Below are 15,553 nucleotides of genomic sequence, written 5' to 3'. Positions count from 1 at the left end.
GGTGTCATCTACGTATCGTTTGTAAATAACGGCAGAAAAGATGGCACATAAAGATGTTAGAAAAAACTGGGCCAAGAGGACTGCCCATGGCCATACCTTCAACCTGAGTGTAAGCTGTATTATTAAAAATAAAGGCATGTCCTGCACTGCCAGTTGCAACATTTTCTTAAAATTATCATAATTAAAACCGTGAAATAAATTTCTCGTTGGGTAAAAATTTTGTCTAAGATTATTTGTATTGTCTCTTCCACAGGGACATTGGTAAAAAGAGACTCCACATCCAAGCTTACCATAAATAATCAGAAATCTTGCATAAGAACGTTGTCCCTAATTGTTCGGAATTTTTGACTGAATAATTATTCATTGGATATTCTCAGAAATCTTAGTAAACTAGATAATATCATTATTTCAAAACCAGACAAGGGTAGAGTGGGTTCTTTCTTAACCGCGATGATTATGTTAATAAAGTGTTGAGTATTTTAAATGACACGTCAAAATTTAAAAGGATTGGTGTACCGGATTTTGCCACTATTTTTCGATTAGAAGATCGTATCAATAGGTTTCTAAAAGTTTATTTGACAATAAGATAATTGACAACGACACTTACCAGAATTTGATGAGTACTGGTGGTTCTTATGGAACAATGTATGGTTTACCCAAAGTGCATAAGGACGGTGTCCCTATTAGAACTATTCTTGCTTCCTACGAAACCCCTAATTATAAGATGGCTAAGTTTTTGGTGCCCTTATTGATTGTGAATTTTCCATGAATAATTATTCAGTCAAAAATTCCGAACAATTTAGGAACAACGTTCTTATGCAAGATTCTGATTTATTTATGGTAAGCTTGGATGTGGAGTCTCTTTTTACCAATGTCCCTGTGGAAGAGACAATACAATAATCTTAGACAAAATTTTTACCCAACGAGAAATTTTATTTCACGGTTTTAATTATGATAATTTTAAGAAAATGTTGGCAACTGGCAGTGCAGGACACTGCCTTTATTTTTAATAATACAGCTTACACTCAGGTTGAAGGTATGGCCATGGGCAGTCCTCTTGGCCCAGTTTTTTTACTAACATCTTTATGTGCCATCTAGAGGAACAGTTGCTGACAACTGTCCCCTCTCTTTTCTGCCGTTATTTTACAAACGATACGTAGATGACACCTTCTTACTTTTTGAACTAAAGCGCAGCTGATCAGTTTCTTGAATACGCCAATGTAGCCCATCCCAACATTAAGTTCACGATCTATTACGAAGAAAACAATAAACTTGCATTTTTGGATATACTTGTTTCCCGTAACGAGCAGGCTTCTGTACTTCTATTTTTAGAAAACAAACCTTTACTGGCTTAGGTACAAATTTTTATAGCAGTTGTCATTTTAATTTCAAACTAAACTCCTTAAGTACTCTCTTCCACAGGGCCTATACTTTATCCTCCACTTGGTCTGGTTTCCACCAAGAAATCTCATTTCTCCAAAATTATTTTAGAAAATTGCTACCCATCCAAGCTTTTTTTTTAAACAATTGTATAATTTTTATATCGTAAGTTTGTTCCTGTTTTTAATATTCTACTGTACCCAAGTTGGCATTTTACTTCATTATTCCTTTTATTCATGATAAGGTCCTTTTATGTTCAGTTAAATGACCTTATTCACCGACACCTTCGGCAGTTAACAGTAGAATTATACCAAAGAACCCGTTAACCATTGCTTCGCTTTTAAACATAAAGACAGACTAAAAACTCCTTGATGACTTCCAATGTCGTTTATTTATATACTTGCCCCAAATGTAAGGTGGGGGGGAAATATGTGGGGGCTTCTCGTCGCCTACTAAAGTTAGAATTGATTGTCATCGGGGAGTTAGTTACAGAACAGGCAATAAATTAACTAATCCTGAATTTTCTAATATACGCGATCATGCCAAAAATGTAAAAAAGATATTGAATATAAACATTTTAAAATTCTCTCCAGAGCCACCTCACCTCATCAATTAGCAATAGCCGAATCGTTATATATTAAAAAGCTTGTTCCTCCTTTAAACAATCAAACTACCTCCACAACACTGTACCTGGTCTTGAGTGTGCCCCTGTCTCTGTTTTTTATGTCATTAGGTCCTTGGTTCCCGTCCTGAAAGGTAGCGGTCTATTTCTTTCATTCTGTCTGTTGCATTTTATTTTTTTTTTATTTTTTTAATTTTTTAATTTTTGTTTAAAGTGTAAAATATTTTTTAAATTGTAAATTTCTTAATTCTTAAGTCTTTTATATATTATAATTACATTTTTCAGCTTTGAAAATGAGGCTGTGTCCTCGAAACGTCAGCTCGTTTAATAAATGGACAATTACTGGTACATGACGTCTCCTTCAGCTCCCTTGTTTGTATTATATATATATATATATATATATATATATATATTATATATATATATATATATATATTGATGCTGTAAAAATGTTCTGTAACAAATGAATTCCATCCAATAAAAGGAGCCCATAAAACACCAAAATATAGAGAAAAGTACATATTTATTTCAGAGACTGCTGTCTCCCTCTTCAGGTAGAAATGAATGAGAAAAGTTTACAGAAAAGGTCCGGTATTTATACCAAGAGGTCCATCCGCAGGCAAGCCAAATTTAGGTCATCCCCGCTGATAATCTTCCTTTAATCTTCTTGAATGTTGGTTGAATGAAAACCAACTTGTCGATCGTATCTGAAATCCATGCTCCTTTTGAGATGTTCATTACTGCCTCTCGTTTATTAAGGCTGATTCCATCATTTGACTCTTGTACCGGCAGTTGCTGCTATAAATTACACGTGACAAATCCCAGTTTATTCTATGGTTATGTTCATTTATATGGTTGAAAATAGCAGAGTTCTGTGTCCATACCTAACTGACCGTTTGTGTGTATTAATCTCTGGGGAAGTGATTTACCTGTAAATCCGATGTAAGATTGGTCACAGTCCTGGCATGGGATTTCGTATACCCCAGAGTCCTTGGGAGATGTCTTTTATTGGACGTTAATCAGGGATTTGGCTAAGGTGTTTGGGTAAGTAAATGCAAAAGGGTTAGATTTTCCGAGGGGTGGGTTACTCAGTGATCCTAAGTTTTTCAACGCCTGGATTAAAATGATCATTTTGACATTTATACATGCATGACATTTTAATCACAAATATCAAGGCCCAAATATCCCATAAAATTACAATAATTTACCTTGAAAAATTACATTCAACGGGAGCAAAAATTAATAAGTGCATCTGGACTGGTTTTTGTATCCTGGCTGGGGCCAGATGCTTTTAGTAATAAGTGAATTCGATGTTGTTAGTAACTGTGACACACACACATACATACATACATATAATATATATATATAATCTATATTATATATATATATATATATATATATATATATATATATATATATATATATATAGATATATATATATATATATAATATATATATATATATATCTATAATATATATATATATGGCGGCGGACTCAGTTAATGGTGATCCAGTTTTATGGCACTTGTATAGCACCATAAAATCTGCAATTTATGGCGCCATGACAGGTCAAGTTTCTGTTATCGTAATAGAGTTATAGCCCCAACATACCTAACCAAGGAGGCAACCGGTAACTGGATATTGGTGGTGCCATTACCAAAACTTGGGCGCCATAAAGCCCAAATTAAATCCGCAAGTTTCAACAATTAATGACAGTTTTCACTTTATCAGCACCCTGCTGATGAACCGGGGACGGCCTTATATACATAATGTTATACATGTAGTAATCATTCAATTATGTAGAATAATAGAGCGAAGGTCCTGTCAGATTAGGTCAAGATCCAGATAAGGTTTAATAAAACTCTACAGGTGGCAAACGACAACTACAACCCTGATCCCCTTCTTTTCTCTCATGCATAACACACAATATGTTAGGTGTGCTATGTACAGTACACTACTGAATACAGTAACACGGGTATCACTTTCTTTTTCTTGTTTTTGCCCAAGCATAGTCAACATTAGTACATTGTACTTATGCAAAAAAGCAAACCTACAAACATTTGTTCTTTGCATAAGAAAACATGTAAAAACCAAACCAAACTTTCTCTGTCACCTTTGTGCGTGGTGTCTTTAGTGTTTCCTATGGCCAAACTTTTAAAGAGTTATTAGGAGGTATTATGTATGGTGGGTCAAATGATGGCCATGTGCCAGATTTTGTCTAGATCGGTGAAGCGGTTACTGCTTAAGTTACAAAGGGAAGGGGAACGGGGTACAGGTTTGAAACCTATCGTATTATATAAGCTGAGTCAATGATGGTCGCATGCCAAATTTTGTTTAGTTCAGTCAAGCGGTTTGGATTTCTATAGTGCACAAACATACAAACAAACAAATATTCATTTGTTCCGATACGTAATACAAACCATCGGTCCTTTAACAATAGAAGTAGCTAGCGGCAGCTGGAACGGTCGTAAGCTTCGAACAAGGGGGTGAGAACGGTAGTTAACTGCTTGTCCGACAGTCGGCGCGGGAGGTAAACAAATCACTTTTGCTTTCGGCCGCGGGTGTGAAGGACGTGTTCGTCATCGCTCTCTGCCCGCTTCATCGTCGTATGCTTTGTTATATTGTGTTTTCTACTAATGGTTTGTTTGACTTGAAAATGAAACTGTAAGTACACTGTTTTTCATTTTCATTACTTAATTATGAACCAACATGGAGTTATCATACGCCGTAGATGGCGGCGATTTCCTCTCTTTTCATGAAATTGAACCCTTGAATTATGGTCTCGGTGCCGAGGGCGGGCGCGCTTGCGCCGAGTCATGTATTTTGGGCGAAAGTGTGTAATTGAAAAAGAAAAAATGTAAGTACTCTTTTCATTATATTTTGCCCGTGTGGCGTTCGTTACCGAGAGTGTTGATTGCGCTCGGCACGAGCCTTTTAATTTTGTATAATAGAATGCAATGAAAGTGGATTCGCAATTGCAATATTCTTTTCATTTTCATTTATTTATTTGCATGAATTTAATTTGGATCAATTTTCGTTCTTACCCGGGAATTGATCCTTACGATTGTTTATGTGAAAGTGAATCGCAAGTGCAGTATTCTGTTTCATTTTCATATATATATATTTTACGATAGCATCATATTATTGGATCAGTTTCCGTTCTTACCCGGGAATTGATCTTTTCCCCTTTAAGTTCTATGAAGTGAATCGCAAGGGCAGTATTCTGTTTCATTTTCATATTACTTTTCACTGCTGGGCGGGGGTAGGGGGAAGCGAAGGTCTTGCCAGAAGTCGTCGGAAAGCTCTCCCGCGACTCCCTTGGTATCCGATTCTTCGTCTTCCTTCCTGCCCCCCCGCTCAGCTTCTTCGTTGTATTTTGTATTTGGGGTCTTCCTTGTGTTCGGGGTGGGCATGTCTTCCCCCCGTGCGTGAGGGAACCCCTCTTACTAATCTTATCTATGTTACCCGCAGGTGCTACATCCGTGGGAAACGGAAAACGACCTTGGACAGGTATGGACCACCGCGGCGGCAGGGCGTGCCTAGCATCCACGGGCTGCTGCAGCGTCTAGCGAGGTCTGGGGCGGTCTCCACTACTACCACGGCCCGCTGTATGCTGCTCCCCCCCCTCCTGGGTCTACACTCCCCATGCTGTGTCGATGACGCCGTCTGCCTCTACTAGGGCCGTCCGCCGCCGTACCGAGGTGGGGTTGCCGCCGCCGCCTGTTTTCTTCGTGTTGCCTGCCCCAGACTTCCGCTGTTCCAGCAGCTCGCCCCTGGGTACCGGCCGCCAGGACCAGGTTCCGCTGGCTTGCCGATGATTCTACGAGACGATCGCTGGGCCTGCCGTCATGCCGCTGATGTGATTCCCGCTGTTGCTTGGCTTTGTTCTGGGTCTACCACTGCCGCTGTTCCTGCCGCTCCTGAGCTGGTTGCTGTTCCTGTCGCTCCTGGTTCCTGAGCCTGTCCATGCTGGTCCTGCCACGGTGTCTTCCCCAGTCCCAGGTCCTTCCGGACAGGTTGCTTCGGCAATAGCCCCGGCTCCGGCCTGGATGGAGGACCTGACGACTGTCCTGCGTGAGCTGACGAGGGGGAAGGAGAATAGGAAGCTGTCATCTTCGTCTTCATCGTCTGCTGCTGCCTCTTCCCCTTCGACTTCTAAGGCCCATAAGCCGAAAGAAGAATAAGGCTGGCCTTCCCCCTAAGAAGTCTCCTTCGGGAACTTCTTAAGGGCCCGTCCCACCACGGTGGGACGGGGGTTCCTTCTGCTGGTCCTCCTGCTGGTCCTTCCTGGGCTCCTTCGGGCGGGGCGCCCGTCTCCCCTTCCGTAAGGAATGAGATAGACGGGACCAGAGGAGTATCGGTTAGCTGGTACTTCTCGCCTGGTGCTAGCGGCGATGCCGCTACGCCAGGTTCCGGCTCGGCTCTCGTTCGCGAGAGATCCCGAGTGTACGTTCTCCCTCGGGAGGACCGTGCAGCCAAGTTTCGGCGCCAGAGTTCGCTCGGCGCCAAGAACGCCGCAACAAGGCAGCAGAAGGCTGGTGAGAGAAGCTCAGGTGACTCTTGCCAGGTCCAGCGGCCGCTCTTGCAGCGACCAGCTGGTAACCCGGGTTTTCCCCCCAACCCGGGCCCCCTTTTTAAGAAGGCTCCTTCGGGACCTTCTAAGGGCCCGTCTCGCTCGGCGATTCGGGGAGCTCTTCTGCTGGTCCTCCTGCTCCCTCGGGAACAGGGCCCGTCTTTTCTTCTACCAAGGAGAAAAAGAAGGACGGGGACCAGAGGAGTACCAGCTTTCGGCTGGCACTTCCTCGCCTGGTTCTAGCGGTTCTGCCGCTAAACCAGGATCCGCCTTGGCTTCTCGTTAGCGAAAGTACCGAGTGGACAGTCTCCCGCGGGAGACCGTCCAGCCAAAAGTCTTGACAACCACCCGAGCTCGCTCGCCGCCAAGACCGAACGCGCGGAGCAGAGACTGGGCGGGTGTCGTGCAGACGACTCTCGCTAGGCCAGTGGACGCTCTCGCAGCGACCAGCTGGCTGCTCGGGTTGACGTGACGGTCGCTGACAGCCACGGGTTGAGGCGAGGAAGGGGTCCCCTGCGGTCGTCGGTACAGCCACAGCTGGTACCAGCGGCTCGACGCGCCGAGAGGACGCTCGCCGGTCTCACCGCGACAACGAGCCTAGCAGGTCACCTGACGCCGCTCCCCATCGGGACCGGGCGGAGACGGTAACCAGCAACAGCTCACCTGACGCTAGAGATCAGCGTCGACGTTCTCAGCCGAGCCTCTCGCCCCAGGCGAGCGGCAAGGCTAGGCCTGCTGCTCGATCGCCAACCGCTGGGTGACGATCAGCAGCAGCCCTCCAAGCACGCTGGTCCTGCCAGCGAGCTAGGGGGGAGCGTCAGGTCTGCCTCTCCTGTACCTTCAACCTCCTCGGGCTACACCGGGAGATGCGAGGTACCTATGAGTGATCGCGAGAGGTGCGCCGCTCGCGATCCCGCTATGACGCCGTATGGACCAGGCACGGTTCTAGGGACCGACCAGGACATACGCGGCAAGTAGCTGGAGGCGACCCGTCAGGGGTCTGCCGCTGTTCCTCCTTCTGAAGGAGGAGTATCTCGGGATCTGTTCTTGTTGGAGGGACTGGACGGTCCTACTCCGCAAGACGCGGTTACTCCCGAGATACAGAGGAATTTGCAGAAGTCATTAAGCTGATTCGTCAGCATAATGACCTTGCGGAAGGATTGCCGCTCCCACCAGCAGAGCCCACGTCTCTGCTCGAGTCGTTTTGGGGCCCGAGAGGGAACCCAAACCGACGGTGGGTCTGCTGCGATCGGAGCTTGCCGATTCTGTGTCGAACCAGAGTCTCTCGTCTCCGGACAAGAAGGCTCTCTCAGTTCTGGCCGGTCGAATCAAGCTACTTCCACCTCCTCTACTGCGACAGCGGCGTTTCTACGTGTCTTCGGGCACCGTATTTAAATACTCCTTCGGTCCTCCTGAGAGGTTTCGACCTCGACGAGGACTGGAATGAGTCGGAGGACGGTATCGGCTCTCTCCTGTCAGGTGTCGATCAGCCCCACCCAGACGACGTTCACAGTGGCGGCAGACCCTTACCTACAGTGAGAGTTCGTAACCCTCCTCGGGAAAACGTTTTCCCTCCTGACGATACGTTTTCCCAGACTCTGATGGCTGCTCCTACTCTTCTCCAACTGCTAGTTCCACTAGGAAGGCGAGCGAATATCCAATTCCTCCCCCATTCCCTCTCTCCTTACGGCTACTCGAGGGAAAGGGGAGATCCTACAGAGATTTCTCTGTAGGATCCCAACGTTCGGGACTGCGCTACGGGGGCGGGGACTTCGGGTCCTACCTGACGTGCCAACCCCGGTCGTTGAGGAGGAATCCTGCCCCATTCTCGATTTCTACGGGAATCGAGAGGACCACCAGCCGATATCGTTTGACGAATTCGGTGGGGGTTTCGCAGACTGCTTAGAATTCTACGGAATTTCTAGCGCATTTAGTGTTCGAGAGTTTTTACGATCTCCAAACACTTACGCGAGACCACGGTCCAAAGTGAGCGAGACGAGAATCCCCGATATACACGATAATCGGGAACCTCGCCTATGCTCGAATTCCTGGAATTTCTAACATTGGGAAGAAGACTGCTGCTGAAAGAAACTATCTCCACAGTAGGCGACCAACCTGGAATAGAGAAGATCGGAGGGGAATATCCAGTTTGGCTTCAACTATCGTCTTAGTATTCTGTTCACCATTGAAGCTTTCCTTCGAGGAAGACTTCTCCTTCACTCTCTTTGATAGAGATCGAAGGTGGTCGATCTCCAGTCCTTATTTTGTTTTCTTGAAGGAAAGAATTTAGGATGGAGATCTACAAATATACTACGTATATTAACCTCGCGACATGATTCTACTAAGCAGTTGAATTGTCCGAGGGTAGGCGATATCCTAGTTAATCTACGGATTGCGACTTATAAGAGAAGTATTCTAATTGAACTGCAACTCGGGGTTGCCTGCAACCTCCCAGGAGTTTTCAGTTTCAATTTTATATACTTATGGTTTTGTCACGACGAACACCATTTCAACTTTTATATTTACCGAAATTCGTTTCGCCTAAATATAATTGCTCGAGCATATCTTTTATGCTCGGTAGTTCTAGCCGAACGCATTCCTTCGTGGAATAATGGATTACCTGGCAACTCAGGATGACGAGTCAGCGAGAGCTCAGGCTCAACTACTGCGTATTGAACTGCCTGATAGCAGCTCAGTATCAGCTGGGCCTCCGATATGCACGGTCATGTATGTCTCTCTCTCCCCTGCTTTGATTGCCTACCGAACCGTATCTCTGCCCAACAATCATGGACTTAGGTCTCTGATTAACGGGGATTCTCGCAATAATGAAGGACCATCTACTGCTGTGACGCTAGATTCCATCGCCTTCGACATTGCGAGAATTTTCAACAGAGATATCTCTTGGACTCTTTCATCTTTCTGTTTACCGCACGGTAACAGAAGTCTGTACAAGTCTCCCGCTGCATCGCACTGCGATAATGCGAATGATTTTGCAGACATCTGAGTTTGTCTTCAAAATATCTCGTATTCGTAGGTGTACAATTGTTCATTGTTCAACCCGAATTACGAGATGTGTCAGAAGACATCGCCCTACCTCTCCGACCTGACAGCTCTACTTCAAATGTTCAGCCCATGAGAAGCAGTTTTCTTCAGGCTGCTTTCTTTCCCCTGTGTTTTCATTACTGAAGAACGCCCCGCTTTCATTGCAACTACGACTTCTCACCAGACAGCAATGAAATAGCGGTTAGCGTTTTCAGTCATTTCGTAAGCTACAGGTTTATGAACCTTGAGAATCCTTCCTCTCAATTCATCTGTGAAGACGTAGGTTGCATTCAATATCTACCTTCGTCTTCAACGGTACATAGTGTTGTTTCTCCTTAGCTGAGATTCAACAACCATGAGATGTTTTACCTTCAGGGACCTCGGTCTCTAGAAGGCAATTGACTTTCGCCTGTTGGGCACATGCCTTAAGAGAATCATCACCTCGCTGTCTGGCATTGGTGACAAACAAATACATTATTTGTTTGGTCTCTCGGCATACCCTTTAAAGGCGAAGGTCACGTGACTTACTCGGATGCTTTGACAACTTGCCTCCTACCGAACGCAGTCAGTCGGCAGCTGTCAGAGCGCCCGAGTCAGTTACGAACTACGCTGTTGACTTAGTTCGGTTGTTACAGAGCAATCATTACTTCGTTTTAATAGCTTGTCACAGTACCATACCATTGACACCCACCATGGAGTGTCGGTGCCTATCCACTACCGAGAACTTCGCTGCATGGGATAGGAGGATGGGAGAGACTTCGTGGCAAACGGACAGACCAGTATGGGTACTGGACATCACCGAAGTAGAGAAGAGGGATAGGTCATGCGACTATTTCCTTCTTTTCCTCTGAGGAACTGCATGACTTCTCCTGCGAAGTCAAGCATCCAGGGGATGGGGATCCGTGACGCTCGATTTCGTACCGAACTTCGTAGCGAAGACTCAGAACCCTTCGGTCCCTGACGATTGGTTCGAGTCGTTCACAATCCCCTCCCTAATGGACTTCACCGCCTTGTTCGATGCGAAGGAGATGCTGCCTTGTCCGCAAGAACTTCTCCGTGGCGCAGGTACTGAAGGCAGGGGTCTGGTCCAACCAGACCACATGCCCTTCCTTCTACCTTCGGGATATTGCCCACAGGTCCTTGGATCTTTTTCCTGGGACCCGTGGCTGCTCAACTCACGTGTAGCGAACCAGACCCTCGCAGGCTGAACAGCATCGAGTCCTGGTGTGACCATAAGAATGGATGAGTGAATGAGAGTGTGACTGGCTCCTCATTCTCTTTTTCTTCCCCCTACCTGTGGTTAGAGGGACACGGTCGTCACCCTGCTGGATAAGGACAAGATGCAGGTGAGCTACTCAACAGAGCCCCATCCTATCCTTTTCACTAGGGATAGGAGCGTATATCCCACCACTTCCTCCAACAAGGGGGAGAGGAAGTGGATGCCAGCTTGAGACAACCCATACTTTATGTTGCCTCTTGCAAACAGGAACAAGTTCTTGCTTGTGGTACGAAGAGATACGCTTGCCTCTCTCTTAGTACTCGGCCCAGAGGTCTGACCATTGATCCTGCGGTGCACACCCCGATCAATCGGACAGAGGCTTGGATCCCTCCCTCGCTCTTACGACCAGGGAGGGCATTCCAGGGCATGGACGAACACCAGTCTGTTCATCAAAAGACTCAGATTCCTCCCACCAAGAAGTGAGTCTTCCTATTGTTAAAGGACCGATGGTTTGTATTACGTATCGGAACAAATGACAATTTGTCGAAAATTGCATTTTCCTAACTATACAAACCTGAGGTCCTTTACATATAGTCCCTCCCTCATGCCACCCCTCACTCTGCGTATTTTGCATGGGCCAAAAGCAAAAGTGATTTGTTTACCTCCCGCGCGACTGTCGGACAAGCAGTTAACTACCGTTCTCCCCTTAACCCTTGTTCGAAGCTTACGACCGTTCCCAGCTGCCGCTAGCTACGTTCCTATTGTTAAAAGGACCTCAGGTTTGTATAGTTAGGAAAATGCAATTTTCGACAAATTGTCATTTTTATACAAGATATATACTATACTATATAAATTGTGTTCAGTAGTTCTATCCTTGAGTACATATTCTGATTACATGTTTTCACATGTAATGATACTCTCTTATAATATCATTATATATGTACATAATAGGACTTGTGCTTATGACATATATTCACCTATTTTCTTGTTTTAAATTTAAATTTGAAAATACTGAGGATAATATCAAACAACTTATCTTTGGTAAAAACTTTATTTCATGAAATCAGCTTCATTTCAGTCAATAAAATATAATACATATTAATCTTCATTACAAAATTTTATCATTTTTCAGTTTGTTCATTTTATACATTGCAGTAAGTAATTTTCTACACTCAAAACTAACCCACATTGCCCGCAGCACAGTAAAAATTCAAAAACTGAGACTAGGAATATTTAATATTTCAGAGACACACTATCTTGGAATGTCCAATTAATATAAACTGAAGTCTAACGAATAAATTTTGTAATGCAATTTACTAAATTTGGTAAAGAAAAGATTACTTAGCTGGTTACTTGCTTTTAAATCAAATAACTCCTTATTCAAGAAACTAAATTTTTATAGTACTGCTTTTTTGTCGATGAATAATTTTCTTGGCCAAATTTTTTTTACTAAATTAAAGTTATTCTGTGATGTGAAGTCTTGGATATTTGACAGTCATCTCTATCCATTTGGCTGCAGATAACATCTCAGCATCTCTTCCCATAGGCGCCATTAGTTGTAATGAGAGTGGTAACCCTTCAGAGTTAAGAGTAATTGGTAAACTTACGGCAGGAATACCAGCCATATTTGCAGACTGAGTACAAATATCTTGAGTAGCAGTCTGACTTCGATTATCGAAGAAAAAAAGGGTTGAAAATAAACTCAGAATACCTGTTTGGAATAATTAATAAAACTTATTGAGCATAAAATTTTCTATTAAATTACTTTAATATATGATCTACTTTAAATCTTTTGTCATACTAATGAGATATATCATAATTACTGAAGTTCATCATTGTTTGTTTGCTAGATCTGAGTAGAATGGTTTATATAATTTCATCTTTCATGTACACATGTTGGTAAATTATGAATACATTGACAAGTTTATGATTTATTTCAGAAGAGGTGAGGTTTCTTAGTCTATATAAACATTAAAATACGTTATTGGAGAAATAGTTTGATATTTATCACAATAGGCCAATGATATAGAAAATGTTGATTGTTAACCAATCATGTGCTACCCATGCAAATGTGCCACATCTTCATCCATGAGTGGATAGATAAAATGAAACTGACTATAAGCAGAGAAGAAACCACTTCTTTAAAAAAGGCACCAAAGTTACCTAGATATTAAGGTTAAAGGATACCTGCATGTAAGCAGCTTAATCACACAAGGAGTGAGCCATTATGCTACAAGGGCACTTCACCACCTTACTGCATATGTAAAATTCACAGTTGACCCATGGGTCAACTTTGCATTATAATGGTAAGACTGTAGTTTATATGATATAATGTATTGAAACTGCTTCGTATGGTTACTAGTATTATGCACTATACGTATTTACTGTACCAGTGATCAAAAATACTTACTTAAATAGGAATGGTAAGAAGGATTTGTTTTTAATAATAAAATTTAGATTTTATGTAAAGAATTGCATTTCTTTAGAAAATTCAAAAACTGGATAAACTGAAAATGAAAAATGCTCTGACAAAACTTCATTAATTGATTAGTTTCAAGATTGTGATATTTACTGCTTGCTGAAGTTTTGGCATTCACATAAAATGGGTATGTTAGTTGGCAGTCCCCAGTTATTTGCAATCCAGTTTTACGATGCTTGTCTAGCGAAGATGATAACTGAATTTTTGGCACTGGTATGTGCCGATCCCCGCTTAAAGGCGGCAATCCTCGGTTATTGGTGCCAATAATGGGGGATCAGCTCTGTTATCGCTGATTTTTGGTTATCTACCATTTTCAGGTATTGTCACGTCGTCAAAAACGCAACCCCCGCTGATAATCGGGGACTGCCTATGGCCATTTGAAAGGTATGATAAAATTACTTCAAAAGGGCACCATTTTTTGTTTTTTGTTTTTATGAAGAATACTAAAATCCAACAATGGGTTATGTAGGTTTTAATTTGTATTTCTTACTGTACTCCCCTATTCCATCAAGTGTGTTCTTACTAAAGATGATGGGGGTTCGAGATTTTTAAATAGCACTGAAAAATAGCTATATTTTATATTTCATTAAAATGTCTGCAGCTTTGACCCACATGAAAAGGATCCAGCTTCTTCTATAATTACATTCTGTTTAATTTCAGTTTTGTGGAGTAAAAGTTAATGTATGTATGAGAAATTTTTCATGAAATAGCTGCTGAAAATTGCAAATTGCTGAGGTGGCATTTTCAATCATCTTAACTTGCTGAATATTTTACACACCGTTGCACTCTGAAAAGAAAATCCTTACTTGGGAAAGATAACAGATTTTTTCCTTAGTTGAAAAAAGAAGACCATACATCAGCTGGAGATTTAGAGCAATGAATCATTAGTACTAATTCAACAATGTGAACCTTTGTGTCTTGTGTATTCTATTGTGTGCGGTTCTTATGATTCTCATTGATTCATTCACCAATTATCTCTAAGTGGAAAGGATGGAGGATGATTATTAATGAATCTGTCTCTTTTGTTAAAATTATAGTCATTTTATTGCACTTTACACAGTAATGTGAAATGTGACAAAACATGATTCTGTTTGTATCCAAAATCTGAGACTCAACATAATAGTTGCCAAGTATACTGCAATGCTTAATAATCCTCTCCAATAACTGAATTTTCATAGTAATTTTATCTATCAGAGTGTTTCTTATGTTACTGACCATACCATCCCAGATTTGTAATTAAAAAAGTATTACAGCTTCATTTTCTGATATTTATGTCTCTACCTCAAACATGGTACTCACCTAATGGGGGGAGAAAGTGTCACTGGAGTAAGCAAAAAATCAACACCTAAAGACCAAACATTTCTGAAATCTTGACATATGAGCCTGCGCACCTGAAAAGAAAATATTTTATTTACTGTACAATTGAAAAAGTTATTGCTATTTTGAATTAGTGTAATGAGACTAATCTTTTTGAATACCAACAGACAATTGGAAGATATCTGGCATGGCAATTTCAACTGACATCAGGGCTAAAATATTGGTTAAGTAAAGGTAACATACTACTCTAATAACTTGACACTTTTCTTATAATCTTGAGTCTTATCCATTTTACCATCTTCCCAAGGTTCTCCCTGTTAACCGCTTTAGCTGTTATGTTCTGTTTTGGCCTTTTGCCATATATGAAATGAAAGGGAATTAAATATGAATAATTTCTTTTTCTAAAGACTAGAGGAGGTCTGGTCTAAAGTTTAAAGAACAAAAAAATCTCTGATCATAATGACACTCATGTAATATAAAATATGTAGTACCTAAAAAGCAGTCAATATGTTTTGCATTCAAAAGCCAACAGATTGACACTTCGTTTTCTTCCAGTGCTCATCTCTACAAAACAAGCACCAATGACCACTGTTAGGAACAATCGTTTGCCGATTGTTCCCTTGGTGGATTGTTGCCTCTTTTGTTTTTAATTGCTGGCAAAGTGGACGTCTGTTGGATGGCGTCAAACTTCGTCAGTCAGGTTCTGGAGGGCAGATACGACCAGTCAGGTTCAGAGCGGCAGAGAGGCAGAGTCTTGGCAGCAGAGCATCGGAGAGTATCTGAGGACGAGTTGGTGGTTGCATCAACCCTGGCCTTGAATTCGATCCTCCGTGGTCGAGGAGGAACCTCCATACTGTTCTCTGAGGACGAGATGGTTGTTGTATCAACTCTGTCTTGATCGTCCAGCATTCGAGGAGGATG

General features: G+C 42.6%; 2 protein-coding genes across 2 annotated transcripts in view; one reads left to right on the top strand and one right to left on the bottom strand.

The window, feature by feature from the left end:
* Nucleotides 1-15,553, top strand: part of LOC135212047 (glutamyl-tRNA(Gln) amidotransferase subunit A, mitochondrial-like) — a gene marked incomplete in the record, with an annotated part of 108,139 nt that overhangs the window by 39,859 nt on the left and 52,727 nt on the right.
* LOC135212209 (glutamyl-tRNA(Gln) amidotransferase subunit A, mitochondrial-like) overlaps nucleotides 14,593-15,553 on the bottom strand; it is a 37,081-nt gene continuing 36,120 nt past the window's right edge. The window contains 1 exon segment of the mRNA XM_064245651.1: nucleotides 14,593-14,706. Coding sequence (XP_064101721.1) covers nucleotides 14,611-14,706 — 96 coding nt within the window. The 3' untranslated portion in view covers nucleotides 14,593-14,610.

Source organism: Macrobrachium nipponense, chromosome 40 (assembly GCF_015104395.2).
Source record: "Macrobrachium nipponense isolate FS-2020 chromosome 40, ASM1510439v2, whole genome shotgun sequence".
Classification (NCBI taxonomy): Eukaryota; Metazoa; Arthropoda; class Malacostraca; order Decapoda; family Palaemonidae; genus Macrobrachium; species Macrobrachium nipponense.
The sequence above is the reverse complement of the archived record's forward strand: the minus strand, read 5'-3'. Positions and strand labels throughout refer to the sequence as shown.